Source organism: Xiphophorus couchianus, chromosome 22, assembly GCF_001444195.1.
Source record: "Xiphophorus couchianus chromosome 22, X_couchianus-1.0, whole genome shotgun sequence".
Lineage (NCBI taxonomy): Eukaryota > Metazoa > Chordata > Actinopteri > Cyprinodontiformes > Poeciliidae > Xiphophorus > Xiphophorus couchianus.
In genome coordinates this window covers 25120533-25135834 of record NC_040249.1, presented here as the reverse complement: position 1 = coordinate 25135834, position 15302 = coordinate 25120533, and the positions used below count along the sequence as shown (strand labels likewise).

The 15302-nt window shown below is 40.4% G+C and overlaps 2 protein-coding genes across 2 annotated transcripts; one reads left to right on the top strand and one right to left on the bottom strand.

The window, feature by feature from the left end:
* Nucleotides 1-4759: 4759 nt before the first annotated feature.
* Nucleotides 4760-7565, top strand: LOC114137868 (neoverrucotoxin subunit alpha-like). Its single transcript, XM_028006701.1, has 3 exons — nt 4760-4983; nt 6343-6389; nt 6513-7565. The coding sequence occupies exons 1-3, from the start codon at nt 4760-4762 to the stop codon at nt 7040-7042; spliced, it is 801 nt and encodes a 266-aa protein (XP_027862502.1). The 3' UTR covers nt 7043-7565.
* Nucleotides 7566-9207: 1642 nt separating this feature from the next.
* On the bottom strand, nt 9208-15083 carry sult6b1 (sulfotransferase family, cytosolic, 6b, member 1). The gene is made up of 7 exons (XM_028007082.1): nt 14759-15083; nt 12070-12182; nt 11290-11379; nt 10997-11123; nt 10113-10207; nt 9875-10031; nt 9208-9775 (listed from the first exon to the last, which is right to left on the bottom strand). Exons 1-7 carry the CDS (start codon nt 14952-14954, stop codon nt 9648-9650), a joined length of 906 nt encoding a protein of 301 aa, XP_027862883.1. The 5' UTR covers nt 14955-15083; the 3' UTR covers nt 9208-9647.
* Between the last annotated feature and the right edge of the window lie 219 nt (nt 15084-15302).

Below are 15302 nucleotides of genomic sequence, written 5' to 3'. Positions count from 1 at the left end.
TTGAATAATTTACAATAAATAGTCTACAAATATAAATTATTTGGGCAATTTATTTTAAATAGTTCACTATCCGTTACATATACAGTATATATACAGTAAGTACTAATCAATCAAATGTTATTTGTATAGCACATTTCAGCAGCAAGACGTTTCAAAGAGCTTTACATCATTACAAACACAGAAACACAAAGCAAGATAGAATCAACAATCAAAACACAGCATTAAGTCATTAAGTCAAGTTCCATCAATAAATTTGTAATTGATTACATTTCAAATACAATCCTAAACAGGTGGGTTTTTAGTCGAGTTTGCAACCATAAAAGGTTTACCTGTTACACTCCTACTGTGTTATATGGAACAAAAAATATATTTTTATTTTCACTCACGCTCACAATCACACAGTTTAAAACGATGTAGATGCATTTTAATGGGCTTCTGGCACGAGGCTCCGTACAACTCTTACACGGATTTCGCTCTGGGACTCCGTCGTCCCTCACAAGTTTTTGTGCAATTTCAACATAGAATCAACAATCAAAACACAGCATTAAGTCAAGTTCCATCAATAAATTTGTAATTGATTACATTTCAAATACAATTCTAACCAGGTGGGTTTTTAGTGGAGATTTAAAAGAAGTCAGTGTTTCAGCTGTTTTACAGTTTTCTGGAAGTTTGTTCCAGATAGATGCTGAAAGCTGCTTCTCCTCGTTTGGTTCTGGTTCTGGGGATGCAGAGCAGAACCAGAACCAGAACCTGAGAGTTCTGGAAGGTTGATACAACAACAGCAGATCTTTAATGTATTGTGGTGCTAAGCCGTTCAGTGATTTATAAACTAACTACAGTATTTTAAAGTCTATTCTTTGAGCTACAGGGAGCCAGTGGAGGGACTTTAAAACTGGTGTTATGTGCTCTATCTTCCTGGTTTTAGTCAGAACGCCAGCAGCAGCATCTGGATCAGCTGCAGCTGTTTGATTGATTTGTTGGACAGACCCGTGAAGACGCTGTTGCAATAATCAATACGACTGAAGATGAAGGCATGGATGAGTTTCTATAGATCTGGCTGAGACATTAGTCCTTTAATCCTGGAAATGTTCTTCAGGTGATAGAAGGCCGACTTTGTAACTGTCTTTATGTGGCTCTGGGGGTTCAGGTCAGAGTCCATCACTACTCCCAGGTTTCAGGCTGATCGCTGGTTTTCAGTTGTAATAACTGAAGCTGTGCATTGACTCTAGATCTATAGCTCTAGATCTATAACTCTAGATCATTCCTCTTTAGGTCCAAAAATAATAACTTCAGTTTTGTTTCTGTTCAGCTGGAGAAAGTTTTGGCACATCCACACATTTATCTGTTCTAAGCATCTGTTCAGTGATTGGATGGGGTCAAAGGTCACCTGGTGACATCATAATGTAGAGCTGTGTGTCATCTGCATAGTTATGGTAGCTAATATTATTTCCTGTTATAACCTGAGCTAGTGGGAGCATATAAATATTGAATAAGAGGGGTCCTAGGATGGAACCTTGGGGTACCCCACATGTGACCTTTGACCTCTTTGATGAGAAGTTTCCAATTGAAACAAAGTAATCCCTGTTCTTTATGTAGGATTCAAACCAGTTAAGCACTGGACCGGAGAGTCCGACCCAACTCTCCAGTCGATTCAGTAATATATCGTGGTCAACAGTGAGGTCCAACAGAACCAGCACTGTGGTTCTGCCACAGTCCGTATTTATATTGATGTCATTGAACACTTTGACTAGGCCAGTCTCTGTACTGTGGTGACCATGGAAACCAGACTGGAAGGAGTCAAAGTGGTTGGTTATAGTTAGGAAGCTAGTTAATTGTTTACACAGCTTTGTCAATAACTTTGCTGATGAATCAGAGGTCAGAGGTCAGAGGTCGGCCTGTAATTCTGCATTAGTGATTTGTCCAGATTGTTCTTTTTTATCAGTGGTTTGATTACTGCTGTTTTCAGAGCCTGGGGGAAAACGCCTGATGAGAGCGATGAGTTTACTATCTGGATCAGATCAGCAGCAATAACAGGCAGGACTTTCTTAAAGAAATGTTCTAGAGTTATAGATCTAGGACATCCAGGCAGCAGGAACTGGAGCTTATTGACTTATAATTTCCTGTAGGGTTTTATAATTAAGTAGTTGAAATTGGGTCATTTTTCCTGTATTTGTTTTGTTTGGGCTCAGCATTGGTTCTGACTTTATAGTGGATGTACAGATTAATCCTCTGATTTTATTAATTTTCTCTGAAAAGAAGCTGGAAAACTGGTTGCAGGCGGCAAAACATTGGAATTCAGGCGGTAACATCATAGGAGGGTTTGTGATTCTGTTAACTGTTGCAAATAAAGCTGGAGCATTGTTAATGTTTTTGTTTATGACATCTGCAAAGAAAGCCTCTCTTGCATGATTTAGTGTTAAATGATAGTTACGTAGACTTTCTTTATAGATGTCACAATGAACGTGGAGTTGAGTTTTACGCCATTTTCGTTCTGCCCTACGGCAGAGTTGTCTTGCAGATCTAACTGTTTGTGTATTTCTCCATGGAGATTTCTTCCTGCCAGACACAACCTTCATTTTATTGGAATCAATAATATCTGAGACTTTAGACTGAAAATCTTTTACCAACTTATCTACATCATTACAGCTTAAGGGTGAGGAAGAAGAGTAGATTTGATTAAAAGTTTCTGCTGTGTTTTCAGTGAGAGAACGTTTTGTGATGGTTGCTGTTTGTCCAAGTGGGTTAAAAGATAAAGAACTTTCAAAGATAACAGGAAGTGATGCGACAGGCGACATCAGTTACAGAGACATTGGAAATATTTACACCCTTACTGATAACCAGGTCCAGTGTGTGTCCTTGAGTGTGTGTTGCTTGTTTGACATGTTGTGTTGGACCAAAAGTCTCTAAAATATTAGCGAGCTTTTTTGCCCCTCTGTCTTGGGGGTTGTCAACATGAATGTTGAAATCACCAACAATTATTAAACAATCATAACCAATATACATAAGAGATAGAAGCTCATTCAAGTCAGTAAAGAAATTTTCCACAAACGTTGGAGTTTTGTGGGAAGTTAGAGTCAGGTGGCTTAAATGAAGTGAGGTCTGCTACGTGAGCGCTAAGGAGAGACGTGCCGAGGAGAACCTGTTGATTCATTCCATCTGTAAATTTAAGAAACTCTGGTCCAGAAGACATTTCCTCATAAGTATTTTGTGAATCCTGTGAATAAGTGGGTGAGCAGAGAGGGAGGGGGGAAGGGAACCAGTCTCTCCTTCTCCAGTCTATGTATCAGCATGTTTTGGAATGGGTTGTTCCTGATAAGCCGACGGTTTCTTCCTAGTCAGAAATCCTTGAGCCTGTTCTTCTGAAGCGATGATCACATTGCTGTCCTTGTTGATAAAATAAAAAAGGTTTGCAGTGAGTAGCTTTGTCCCATGTTTATTAAGATTGCGTCCACCTCTCTGTCTGCTCTCAGCTGTTTCTTTTTCTCTAGATCTTTACAACAAGTGAACATGTCCAAATGTTGGACTGTCTCAGTAGAGGACAATGTGTGTTAGAGATGTAATGTCCATGTTTACTGCTGAAAGAGACTGATGGTCTGACCACCAAAAAGGTGAAAGCGCTGCCAATAGATCCAGAGGTTATCGATGAAGGTCACTGAGCTGGCAGAGCAGCTTTTAATCAGCCATTTGTTTATCATGTCCAGCCTGGAGTGTTTTTCGTCTCCCCATTGAGGTGATGGAATTGGACCACTGAGAAATAACTTCATTTTTAACTTTCCCATAGTTTCCAGAAGAATATTAAAGTCCTTTTTCAGAATCTCAGATTTCTGCTTTGCCACATCGTTGGCTCCAACATGCACAACTAAGGACTCAATATCTGGCTGATCAGCGGTTAGCGAGAGAACTTTACGAGTTAAATCAGATACAGTGTCACCAGGAAAAGAAATCACTCTCGTTTTCTTGGGATTGCAAACGTGACTGATTCCATTTACTGCCTCATCTCCAACAATAAGCACTTTTGGCATACCTTTCGTTTTCCTGGTAGCCGCTTTGTCTTTAGGGGGTGGATGTGATGGTCTTTCCTCATTGTTGATGTTTGAAGGTGAGGTTTCACTCAGAGGCTCAGGCTGGAGTACAGAAAATCTGTTTTTCAGTGGGATTCCCACAGAGTCAGAATGTTTTGAGGCCCGGGCTGGTCGCTTTGTCCTTGGGAGCGCGGTCGGTGGAACCGTTTTGGTTGCAGCTGCTTGTTTGTTTTTCTTTGGTGGAGCAGGTGTTGAGGTTGAAGGTGGGTTTCGGCTCAGAGCCGGCCACGCTGATTCGTCCAGGTGAGGGGTTCTCCCTGTCAGTCACCTCATCGGATCTGCGGTGTGAGACTTTTGTTTCGGCTTGGCACCCAGAGCGTTCCAGGGTGAGCTGCTTGATGCGAGGCCTACAACCTCTCCGTTGATTTGAGGAAGAGTTGTCTGATTTCCATAGTTAGCGTTGATTTCAAAGTTCACCTCCAGCTGTTTGATCTTCATTTCTATAGACTGAAGTTGTTGTATAATACTGCTAATGTCCTTGGGGTCGGCCGGAGGCATTTTGTCTTGGTTCAACTTGGAGATGAAGAAAAGTAAGATAAAAATAAAAGTAAGAAAATCCCCCAGTCCTTAGGTTTGTAGTAATCCAGTTATGATGTTGAAAATGTGAATATAACTATAAAAACTGTCACTTTAAAAATAACTCACAGGCAAATATATATATATATATATATTTTCTTATGATAACGTCCAGTTCAGACTTCAGGTTCTCCCTCTGTTGTGTCTGCAGATTGTCAGGTTGTCTGATCTCAGAGGAAGGCTGTGCTTCTCTGGCCTCAGCTCTGACCTTTAACCCCTCCCATCTGAGAGAGTTGGACCTGAGCTACAATCATCCAGGAGACTCAGGAGTGAAGCTGCTGTCGGCTGGACTGAAGGATCCAAAGTGGAGACTGGAAACTCTCAGGTATGGAGGACAGAGAGTCTAACAGGAAACAGATCCCAACACCTCAGTGAGCCTCTGGCTGGATTTACATGATGATGATTTAATGTGTTAAATCTTCTCAAGCCAATTTGCAGACAAATCAATTAATCAAGTTTCTTTGTATAGGATCAGTAATAAGATAGTTCAGTGTGATTTATATAATAAAAACACAAAGAAACGTTACATTTTTCAAAGTGCTGTCATTACACATCAAAATGTTGATTCATGTTTCATTTATTGTGGCACAAAATCAACTTTAACCAGCAGGTTTTACTCTAAAATCACAGGATCTCAGTGTTTCAGCTGTTTTACAGTTTTCTGGAAGTTTGTTCCAGACAGTAGAACTGGTCTGTTGTGCTCTAACTTCCTGGTTTTAGTCAGAACTCCAGCAGCAGCATCTGGATCAGCTGCAGCTGGAGGATTTTTTTAAGGCAGATCTTTGAAGATGCTGTTGCAGTAATAAATGCAGCAGTTGAGTTTCTCTAGATCTCACTGAGACATTAGTCCTCTAATCCTGGAAATGTTCTCTTGGTGACAGAAGGCCGACTTTACTGTCTTTATGTGGGTCTGAAGGTTCAGGTCAGAGGTCATCACTACTCCCAGATTTCTGATCTCTAGTTTCCAATTGTAGGAATTGAAGTTGTGCATTGACTCTAGATCTATAACTCTAGATTGTGCCTCTTTATGTCCAAAGATAAAAACTTCAGTTTTGTTTCTGTTCAGCTGGAGAAAGTTTTGTCATCCACACATTTAGTTCTGTTGCAGCACCAACTGTCCTTCTGTCATGTTCTGTGTTTTTCTGTGTATTTATTTAGAGTTTTCTGTGTTATTGAGTCTCTTCGTTGTCCTGTCCTCCCCTCGATTGTTCCCTGGTGTGTCTTGTTTCTGTGATTACCCTCTGTGTATTTAATGCCACCTGTGTGTCTGCGACCTGTCGGTCCATGCTAAAACCAGTTGCTACCGGCGTTGAGCCCTGGCTTCCGCTCAGTCGTGCTGCCTGGTGTTTTGGATCTTGCACTGTCACCATTAAAACTGTCATCATACATCTTACCTGGGTCTCAAGCGTCTGCCTCACCACCTCACCACACCACTTCATGACACTTTCCTACATCACTGCAGTTTGTAATGTTTCCATCATCATCATCATCACCATCATCATCATCCGTCATCATCATCATCATCATCATGATCATCAGCTCTCAGCTGTTTCTTTTTCTCTAGATCTTTACAACAAGTGTCCAGATGTTGGACTGTCTCAGTGAAGACAATGTGTGTTAGAGATGTAATGTCCATGTTTGCTGCTGATAGAGTCTGATGGTCTGACCCTCCTCCTCCTTTCAGGGTGGAGCCTGATGGAGTCCGATGGTTGACACCAGGTCTGAGGAAATGTAAGTGTGTTTTTCATCTGATTCATGACAACAAAGCAGCTTCATTCAACCATCTTCAAACATAATCAAAGATCAATAAATGATCAATAACTGCAGCTGGACTGTGTTTGTTCTCTCCATCAGATTCCTGTCAACTCACCATCGACACAAACACAATGAGCAGAAAACTGAAACTGTCTGAAGACAACAGGAAGTTGACATGTGTGGAGGAGGATCAGTTATATCCTGATCATCCAGACAGATTTGAGTATCTTCACAATGTCCTGTGTGAAACTGGTCTGACTGGTCGCTGTTACTGGGAGGTTGAGTGGAGAGGAGGGGTTGATATAGCAGTGAGTTACAAAAGAATTGAGAGGAAAGTAGACAGTAGAACCTGTTGGTTTGGAGGGAATGATCATTCCTGGTGTCTGATCACCTGCGGTGATGATGAGTGCTATGTGAGGCACAATGACATACGAACTCGTCTCCCTTCCTCCTGTTTCTCTCACAGAGTAGGTGTGTATGTGGACTGTCCTGCTGGCATTCTGTCCTTCTACAAAGTTTCCTCTGACTCACTGACCCACATCTACACCTATAAAACCACATTCACTGAACCTCTCTATGCTGGGTTTGGGTTCTGGGTCCCTGGTTTTTCACTGGTTCTGAAGAACTAGAGTTTCTTGTATCAGAGATTTTCTCTCTGTTAAAGTCAAAAGTAAAAGTCAAGTTTATTGACAAGACAGTTCAAAGTTATTTTCCCCATAATAAAATAATACAGTTTTAAATTATGAAACATTAAATGTTGTCAGATATCAAAATAATGAAGCAAAACAGTGCCACTAGGGGGCGCTGTTTCTCCTGGAGGCCCGGTTGCGTCCTGCATGTTTTATTCCCTCCCTGGTTTTAGTAACAACCTTTCAGCAGGTCAAAGTTCTTCTTAGGCCTCTAATGATCCATCATTGGATCCAGGTGAGTTAAACCAGGGAGAGACTAGAACCTGCAGGATCCCGGCCCTCAGGGGCCACTTTGGGCTCCACTGGTCTAAATGATGCTGGAATGACCAGATTGAGGCTCCAAGCAGGAACGAACCATTTCATGCAGATCCAGGGAAGTTCAGTGAAAATATAGATGTGCTTTTTGCTCTGGGAGGTAACATTTAATTTTTACTGCTATAAACTATTTTAGGAAACACAGTATGAATAATTTTGTAATTGACAGGGCCCCAATTTTTTTTAATTTCTATAAAAAAAAGCCTATTTTGTGGGGCCCCGTCGGTCAGGGGCCCTTGGAAGTGTCCTAACTTCCCCCCCTATACGCGGCCCTGATTATGGGCCTGATCAGGAGTTTATTACCCTGTGATATAATAACCTATATAAATACTAATCAGTATGTTGAAGGAGGCCCTGCTGCAGGATGCAGAAACAGTTTGTTCTAATCAGACGCTCAGCAGAAGGACATCATATTCTTTATGTTTATAATATGATAGTTTATAGCATAAAGGTGCTGATTAATTAAAGAATCTAAGTCTGTCTCGTCTTTCCTTGTGTCTGAATTTGATGTTCTGGGTGCATAAACCTGACACCCTGTGTCGACAGATTCCCCCCAATTAAATTAGAGTAACTAAGAATAAAATAATTTAAACCGTGAGTGAAAATGAGCAGGAGATTGTAAAATCACAAACCTGATGAGGCCGACCCGCGAGCCAAAGGTTTAAAATGTGGATTTGCTCTCAGTGTTGCTGCTTCATGATGTTCTTTAATGTTTGTGGATCCAAGAAGTTTCACAGGTTCTGCCCAGAATGAGTTGAAGGATTTTTGAGGCTCCATCTGTACATGGAGAAACTTTATGATGGATTTTTACCTTGATGAAGAAAACATGGATCAACCCAGGAAAGGTCTTTCCATGTGATCCGACCCTCTGTCTCTCTCTGACTCCTGGCAAATTTATTACATTCAGAAAATCACTCAGCCAGTTTTAGGGAAGGATAATTATTTGTTCAACTTATCTACTTTTGTCTATTTGCTTGATTTTATTTTATTTTATTTTGCTGTTTGCTGTAGTTGCTAAACTCTGCAGATTAACATCAACATCTTGCTGGAAGTTGTGGAAATGTAATTTTTGAGATTGTTCCCTGTAAGATTTCTTCATGGTTTTAAATTGATTGATGTTCTCAACAAAATTACCAGAAGTTTTGATCAATAAAGTTAAAAACCCAAATTCTTGAAGTCTATTTTTTCCAGTTTCTAAAACCATTCAACCCAGTTCTAACTGTACAAGAGGAGAAAATGAGATGCTGCCGTGTTTCAAAGCAGCACTTTCTGCAGCCTGCAGTGATTTTATGTTATAGAGTTTACTCTCTGAGAGGCAGCAGCTCTGAGAAACAAAGATCTGATCTTTTCCACGACCTTTGGAGAGATTCAGCTTTTGTTTCAGACCAGCTGCTATGAAATAAATGCTTTTCTAGGATAATTTCACATTTTTCTGGCCTCATTCTGGATCTTCCTCCTCAGACAATAAATGTTTTCCAAAATAGATTGAAGCCACTCTTCATGCAGCCATCTTGGTGTTTATATTTGCTGTCATTTTAAAGTTATTGTACAAAATCAATTCAGTCCAGATTTTCTGCCAAATATAAATGAGGCTCAGTTCTGCTAATATTCTGTTTATGAACAAAATCACTGTTTTGGATTAGTAATAAAATATCAACAATTTCAAATGTTGCTTTTTATGAAATTTTGTTTCATGTGGCATTAAAGTATTTTTTCACGATGATTTAAATTTAATCCTTGATGGGAATTATCCAAGAAACATAAAAATAAAAAACAGTGAGAAGAAAATCCAACAAAATCTTGTTTAATATTTAAAGGTACTAGAAGGACAAAATGAAATATAATATTTTTTTGATGAATCGAAAAAATTTGTGTTATATTTCATTTCTATTAAACTTCTTTCAGCTGATATGTATCTTTTTTGGTCCTTCACTGATGTTCACATCATATTTCATTTCTTTCTGTTTATCATAAGTTGCTTAAATTGATTAAAAACATCAAACTTCATTTTTAATATCTGCAGTGAAACAAAATTGATTATAACCAAATTATTCCGTCTTATTTTTATATCTTCCTTCTTCTGTTGAGCTGTGGGAGTTTCGCCCTGAGCTCAGTCTGTCAGGCAGAACCGACGCTCCACCTGTGTTCAGATTGAAGGTGTTGATTCATCTCTCCTCCTCCATCGTTCCCTTCTTCTTCTTCTTCTTCTTCTTCTTCCCGTCTCTGTTTCCTACTGACAGTGACGCTGGTAGTCCAGCTTTGCTCCCAGTTTTGTTCCTGCCAGGTGTTTGTTGAAAGCTTCGTCCATTTCTCGGCTCTGTTCTGGACTGAAATGGTTCCTCCAGTCTCCAACCTCACCTGCACATGGAGGAGATTGAATCGATCATTTTAGAGGGGAAAGAACTCATTTTTACTCCAGACTCTGTTGGAAGATAAAATGATTTTATTGTTGGTGACCTTTCCTGAAGATGACGTTTCCCATGTTGCCGTGGGAGTTGGCTGAACTCTCCTTCATGGCGTTAAAGGTGCTGGCCGCTGCCACCTGCCGCACCTGAGCCTCCGTCAGGCTGAAGCCGACGAAGCCGGAGATCCGCCGGATCCCTGCGCCGAGATCCTGCAGGACAGGAAACATGGTCTGAGAGCAGATTTCCATTTCAGCCACCAAACGGAGAGATTGAGGAATCGGAGGACTGACCTGCTTCAGGTCCTCATAGGTCACCACCAAGACGTTGGGGTCGTCCATCCTCTGGTTCCAGGCCAAGGCGTGGTCAAAGTACGAGCCCCAGGCAACTACACACACAAATATCACTTATTCATGGTTTCTGTGGAATATGGGCATCATTTATAACTGGTTACATGGCAACCAGTGAAACCAGTAACATGAGGAATTATTTGAAAGGTTTGACCCAGAAACCAGAATCCAATCAGCAGACTGATCAATGTTTGAACAGTTTATTATGTTATCTAAGGAGCTTTGATGCCATAAATTGGACCCGCTTTAATAAACAGCAGAACTTTATATTCCAGGCTGTAAGAAACAGAATCTATAATAGAAATCACTGATCTCATTCATTTACATGGAAACATATAAAATACCTCTGAGTGTTTCTGCAAAGATCACTGAGTAAAGCTGGACAGAAACCTGTTCAATTTACTGGAGTAACTTTAATAATTAGATATTTATAGCAGTAATTTTACTGCACTAAACTTTTTACTCTGTCATTTCAAAGTAAAACTACTTTTACTTCAGTAAACCTTCTGGGTTTTCACCCTCCTCTAGTTTTTATCATCATTCTGTTGTAGAAATTAGATTCAATTTTTCCATGAAAAAACTGAAAAATGGTCAAAACCTGCTATGAAAGCTACATTTATTTTTAAAGCTCCAGTTGTTTTTTTATCATTATTAATCTGTTTTTAAAATCCTGAGTGGCTGCAGACACCTGACCTGCTGCATTGCTGCCAAATGTTTGATGTTTTCTGCAACATAAAACACGTTTAGTTTCTTCTGCTCCTGTTTCTCCGGTTTGTAACGTTTTCTCTCTCTGCAGGGTTAGGGTCACCCTGCTGGTTCCCACTCACCGTCTCCTTTCATGAACTGGGAGAAGAAAGAATCCCAGGACTCCACAGACGGCAGAACCGGGTTGTTGTTGCAGAAATGATAGTAGGAAACCAAAGTGTCCTTTGGGTTCCTGAAGACCACCACCGTCTGGAGAAACGACATGATCATTAAAACTGCTTCTCTGAAGCTGGAGCTGATCGAACTGCAGGTTTCCTCTGAGCTCCTGTCGTACTTAGTGTCATACAGAGAATATTCATCAAGAATAAAACCCAACTGTTGTTTAAATGCAGTTTGCAGCAGATTCAGGATGTACCTTTGTTTTCTTCTCGCTGAAGGAGGACGGCATGATGTCTGGATGAAGGTGAGTTCCCAGAAACCTCGGAGACGGAGCTTCAACCACGGCCTGAAAAAACAGGCAGAGAATAAATGTAACTAAATCAGACAGAATATTTTCTGTCTGATTTCAACCTGGTTCCTCTTTGGTCACTAAACATATCTGAATCTGAGTTCAGACTGAGATTTTATTTTTCTTGTTAAGAAGTCACCATGTTATAGATCTGCTTGTTTTAGTTTTTTCTTTTCAACATTTCTCATAGAGGAAGAACGTTTAGATTTTCCATCCAGCAGTTTGTTTTCTCCAACGTTGGTTTGCAGGTCCAGGAGGAAACCAGACATCATTTATTACTTTTAAAATATTCAGGTATTTTAACTTCAGTGATAATTTGATTAATTGAGCAGTTTGACATTTACATCCTCTGGGATCATCATCAGTCTGACTGGATTAGTTTGTTTCTCTGCAGCAGGTGACAGAAATAATCTGGATTATTTAAAGTTTGGACACAGTTACCAGCTTCACCCCGACACAATAACAATCCTCCTGTTCTCCACCAGCACAGTTTGACCTTTCACCTCCTGCTGTGCCGCAGCCTGTCTGAACTGGGACAGCGGTCTGGTTGTTACTAACGTCTGAACTCTGATAAGAAGCTCAGTATCACTACATGTGACCACAAAGTACAAACAGATAAATGTAAAGTTTAAACATCTTAGTGTTTAAAGGAAACATTCTGACAAAAACTTTTTCTCATTTTAACACCTTCAAGACTTCTGGGCCAAAGAACTCGATCAGCGGAGGCATCTTGGATTCATTCTTCATCTGGGTGGCTTCTGCAATGATCTTCTTCATGACTCCAACCATCCAGTTAAATCCTGGACACAGCAGGAGGTAAATGATTCATTAAAGAGGCATGCAGGAACCAGAACATCTTCGTTTAAACTTAATTTAGTTCAAATCGTCCAGTTTGTCCCAAACTGACTTCCAGGAACAGTCTCAGAGTGTCTCTCTTCTGTCCCATCTGGGTTTCCATAGCGACCGCCTGCAGGACTGAGGGACGTAAAGATGAATATCTCTGTCGCGGCGCGCCCTGCAGAACCGCCTCAGGCTGCAGCATTCCTCTGAGGGAGATTATCTCGACTGTCTTCATGGCTGTTGTGCAAAACGTTTCCTCCAAAATAAACATTTCAGAGAAAACAGAACTCGTCACATTCCTGGAGTTCATTCAGAAACGTGACGCTTCGCCTCATGAATAATCTGCTGTCTGTGTTTCAACGACAGATTAAAGCTCAAACACCAACAGGATCTAAACTGTCATTAATCTTCACTTCAATTAAAGAAACATTATAATTATAAATGCTGTTATTATTGTGAGTCATGCCAAACATTTAGAATAATATAAACATTAAAGATCAGTTGTTTCTGTTCTGACTGACTAAATTCTGAGTATCTGAGTTTATTAACTTTCTTATTTGCACTTCTGGTTGTTTCATCAACACAAAAACAAACTTTCATCATGTTTGGGTTGTTTAGTTTTTTCATTCATAAATTAATTTAAACATTTTTTCACATTAAGTCATAATGTAAAAATAAAATGTTGATACTTTTCTTTTTAAAATGTTATGGAATATTTTTATTTGAGCCGTAATGGGAGCTGAGCTGCTGTTCATAACTTTGGGTTTGGTTCGGATTAGAGTGAAATAAATCATTTAATCATCAGGTTAAACTCTCTGCAGGTGAATAATAAAAGCTTTTAACATTTGTTCTGAATGAATGTACAATAATGAGGGATTAGATGGACAAACCTCCAGGTCCGGTTAGTTTGGGTCATTTATCAAACTGACATCTGAATAGAAATGAAATTTCACACTAATTTACACTTTTTGTCCTGGTTTTAATAAGTTTGGTTCTTTGAAAAGATGCAGAAAAAATATAGAATAAAACAGTAAATTAAGTGAATTAAGTCATAAACCAACAATCTATAATATAAACATATTTCTAATACAGTTTACAAGAAAATACAAACTGTAGTTTAAAATATATCATTATTGATCATAATGAACCAGTTTTATTTTGTAGAAATCAGATTTGAAAATTTTTGTTTTATCTGATATCATTGCTGTTTTAACATTTACTCACTTTTTGTCAATTTTTATGAAAGAAAAGTTTCTTGTTAGCAGATTTCAGTTTATTGTTTATGAGTTAATATTTGTTCAGGTCACAGATGGAGGGTTTTATTATTTAAGTTACTTTAACAGAGGATGTTGACTTTGCAGGTGTTTTTATCAAAGTCGTGGTTCTGAGTCATCAGCCTCAGTTTTTAATCTCAGTTGATCCTCATCAGCTGTGTGAAATTAAATGATCATCAGTCTGGAAATGTCTTTAAATATTTCAATTATCATCAATATAAATCATATATGGATGCTCAAAGGAACAGACTCACAATTATACAACAGGAAAGTCATGATGCAGAGAAATCCCTGATCATCCGTCCATTAATCTCTAATAAGACACTAATGAACATGTTTTCCTTTCCTACTGGCTACTGGAGCTACTGGGGCTACTGGAGCTACTAGGGCTACTGGGGCTACTGGAGCTACTGGAGCTACTGGAGCTACTGGAGCTACTGGAGCTACTGGAGCTACTGGACAGCAGCCACAGCTGCAGGCTGACATGATAAATGAATTTCAGCCTCTGCTGAGCTGGAGGAAGGAATCATTTCCCTGAAAACATCCACTGTAAGGTTTCAGCCCACAGATGATAAACAGAAAGCTAACAGCTAACAGAGATGGAAAAAAGTCAGATTTTGGTTTCATTTTCCTGCTGTGTGAATTTAACCTAAAAATCTTTGCTAGATAATTCTGGAAGTGCAGAAAACTTTTCCTCTCTGCTCTAAACTCCTCAGTTCGTCCCAGTCTGACCTCCAGGAGCATCAGCTCTGGGCGTTCAGCCAGGAAAGGTTTTCCTTCCAGCCTTTTCACCTCCAGGTGTGTCGCCAACATTCACAACAGCAGCAGCCATGAGAAACGTGGACAGAGGTCAGAGGTCAGAGTACACAGACGTGATCTGCTCCATTTGCATTTTCCTTTTCTCTGACAGGAACCCAGTGAGTAAACCTGTAGAGCAGGTTGGCTGCAGCAGAGCAGCTTTACTTCCTGTTCTTTGTATTCAGCTTCTCATTCATTAAACTGAGACGGATCAGAACCAGAACCAGGTCAGAGGAAACACTGTTTAAATCTGCAACACCAAACCAAACTGTTGCTTCCAGAAAAGTTTCATCAGCAACTCCAATGAAGATTCCTCCTAAAAGAACAAATATCTGACTAAATGTTCATTTTGGGGTTTTATGATTGAAATGATTCTCTGCTGTAACTAAGCATGAAACAAATTAATGCAACATGAATGAAGCAAAGTTTGAAACGTGATTGGAGGAAGTTTTTCTGCCACTCACCACATTTAGGATAAGCCACCAGCATGATGTCGTCGTCTCTGGCCTTCAGGCCGTCCAGACACTTCAAATGTTCCTCCGGACACATGAGGGTCGGGTACAGAACCCCGTTGTGTCTGTACAGCTTGTCCTCGTCGCTCATGACCTTCGCCCTCTCCAGCCGGGCCTGCATCCTGTCGCCGAGCGGGTTGCTGCTCATCCTGCTGAGGGAATCTACAGATCTGGAGCCGCTGCAAAGTGCAGGAGATCAGAGAGAAGAGCAACAGGAAAAACTGCTCCGTGTTCAGACTGCGGAGCGCCGAGGGAGAGAGAGGAGGAGGAGCAGGAGGAGGAGAAGCTGGAGGAGGAGCAGGAGCAGGAGGAGGAGGAGGAGCAGCAGGAGGAGACTGGAAGCACCTCCTCTCTGCCTCTCTGCACGCACATGCAGGAAAAGCTGCAGCTTCATGGTCAGAGCTGCGTTAGGGTTAGTGATGGATCACGTTTCCCCGTCTTTCATCCAGCAGATCGGAGAGGTCAAGAGGTCACTGGAGAGAAAGTTGAACTGAAA

What these genes read in the sequence shown, in the direction of transcription:
- sult6b1 (XM_028007082.1), bottom strand. Translation starts at nt 14,954, where the DNA reads ATGAGCAGCAACCCGCTCGGCGACAGGATGCAGGCCCGGCTGGAGAGG. An exon ending in TCAGCGAGAAGAAAACAAAG is followed by an intron (nt 11,124 to 11,289) that starts GTACATCCTGAA and finishes TCGTTTCTCCAG; the next exon opens with ACGGTGGTGGTCTTCAGGAA. An exon ending in CCTATGAGGACCTGAAGCAG is followed by an intron (nt 10,032 to 10,112) that starts GTCAGTCCTCCG and finishes CCTGTCCTGCAG; the next exon opens with GATCTCGGCGCAGGGATCCG.
- LOC114137868 (XM_028006701.1), top strand. Translation starts at nt 4,760, where the DNA reads ATGATAACGTCCAGTTCAGACTTCAGGTTCTCCCTCTGTTGTGTCTGC. An exon ending in TGGAGACTGGAAACTCTCAG is followed by an intron (nt 4,984 to 6,342) that starts GTATGGAGGACA and finishes TCCTCCTTTCAG; the next exon opens with GGTGGAGCCTGATGGAGTCC. An exon ending in GACACCAGGTCTGAGGAAAT is followed by an intron (nt 6,390 to 6,512) that starts GTAAGTGTGTTT and finishes TCTCTCCATCAG; the next exon opens with ATTCCTGTCAACTCACCATC.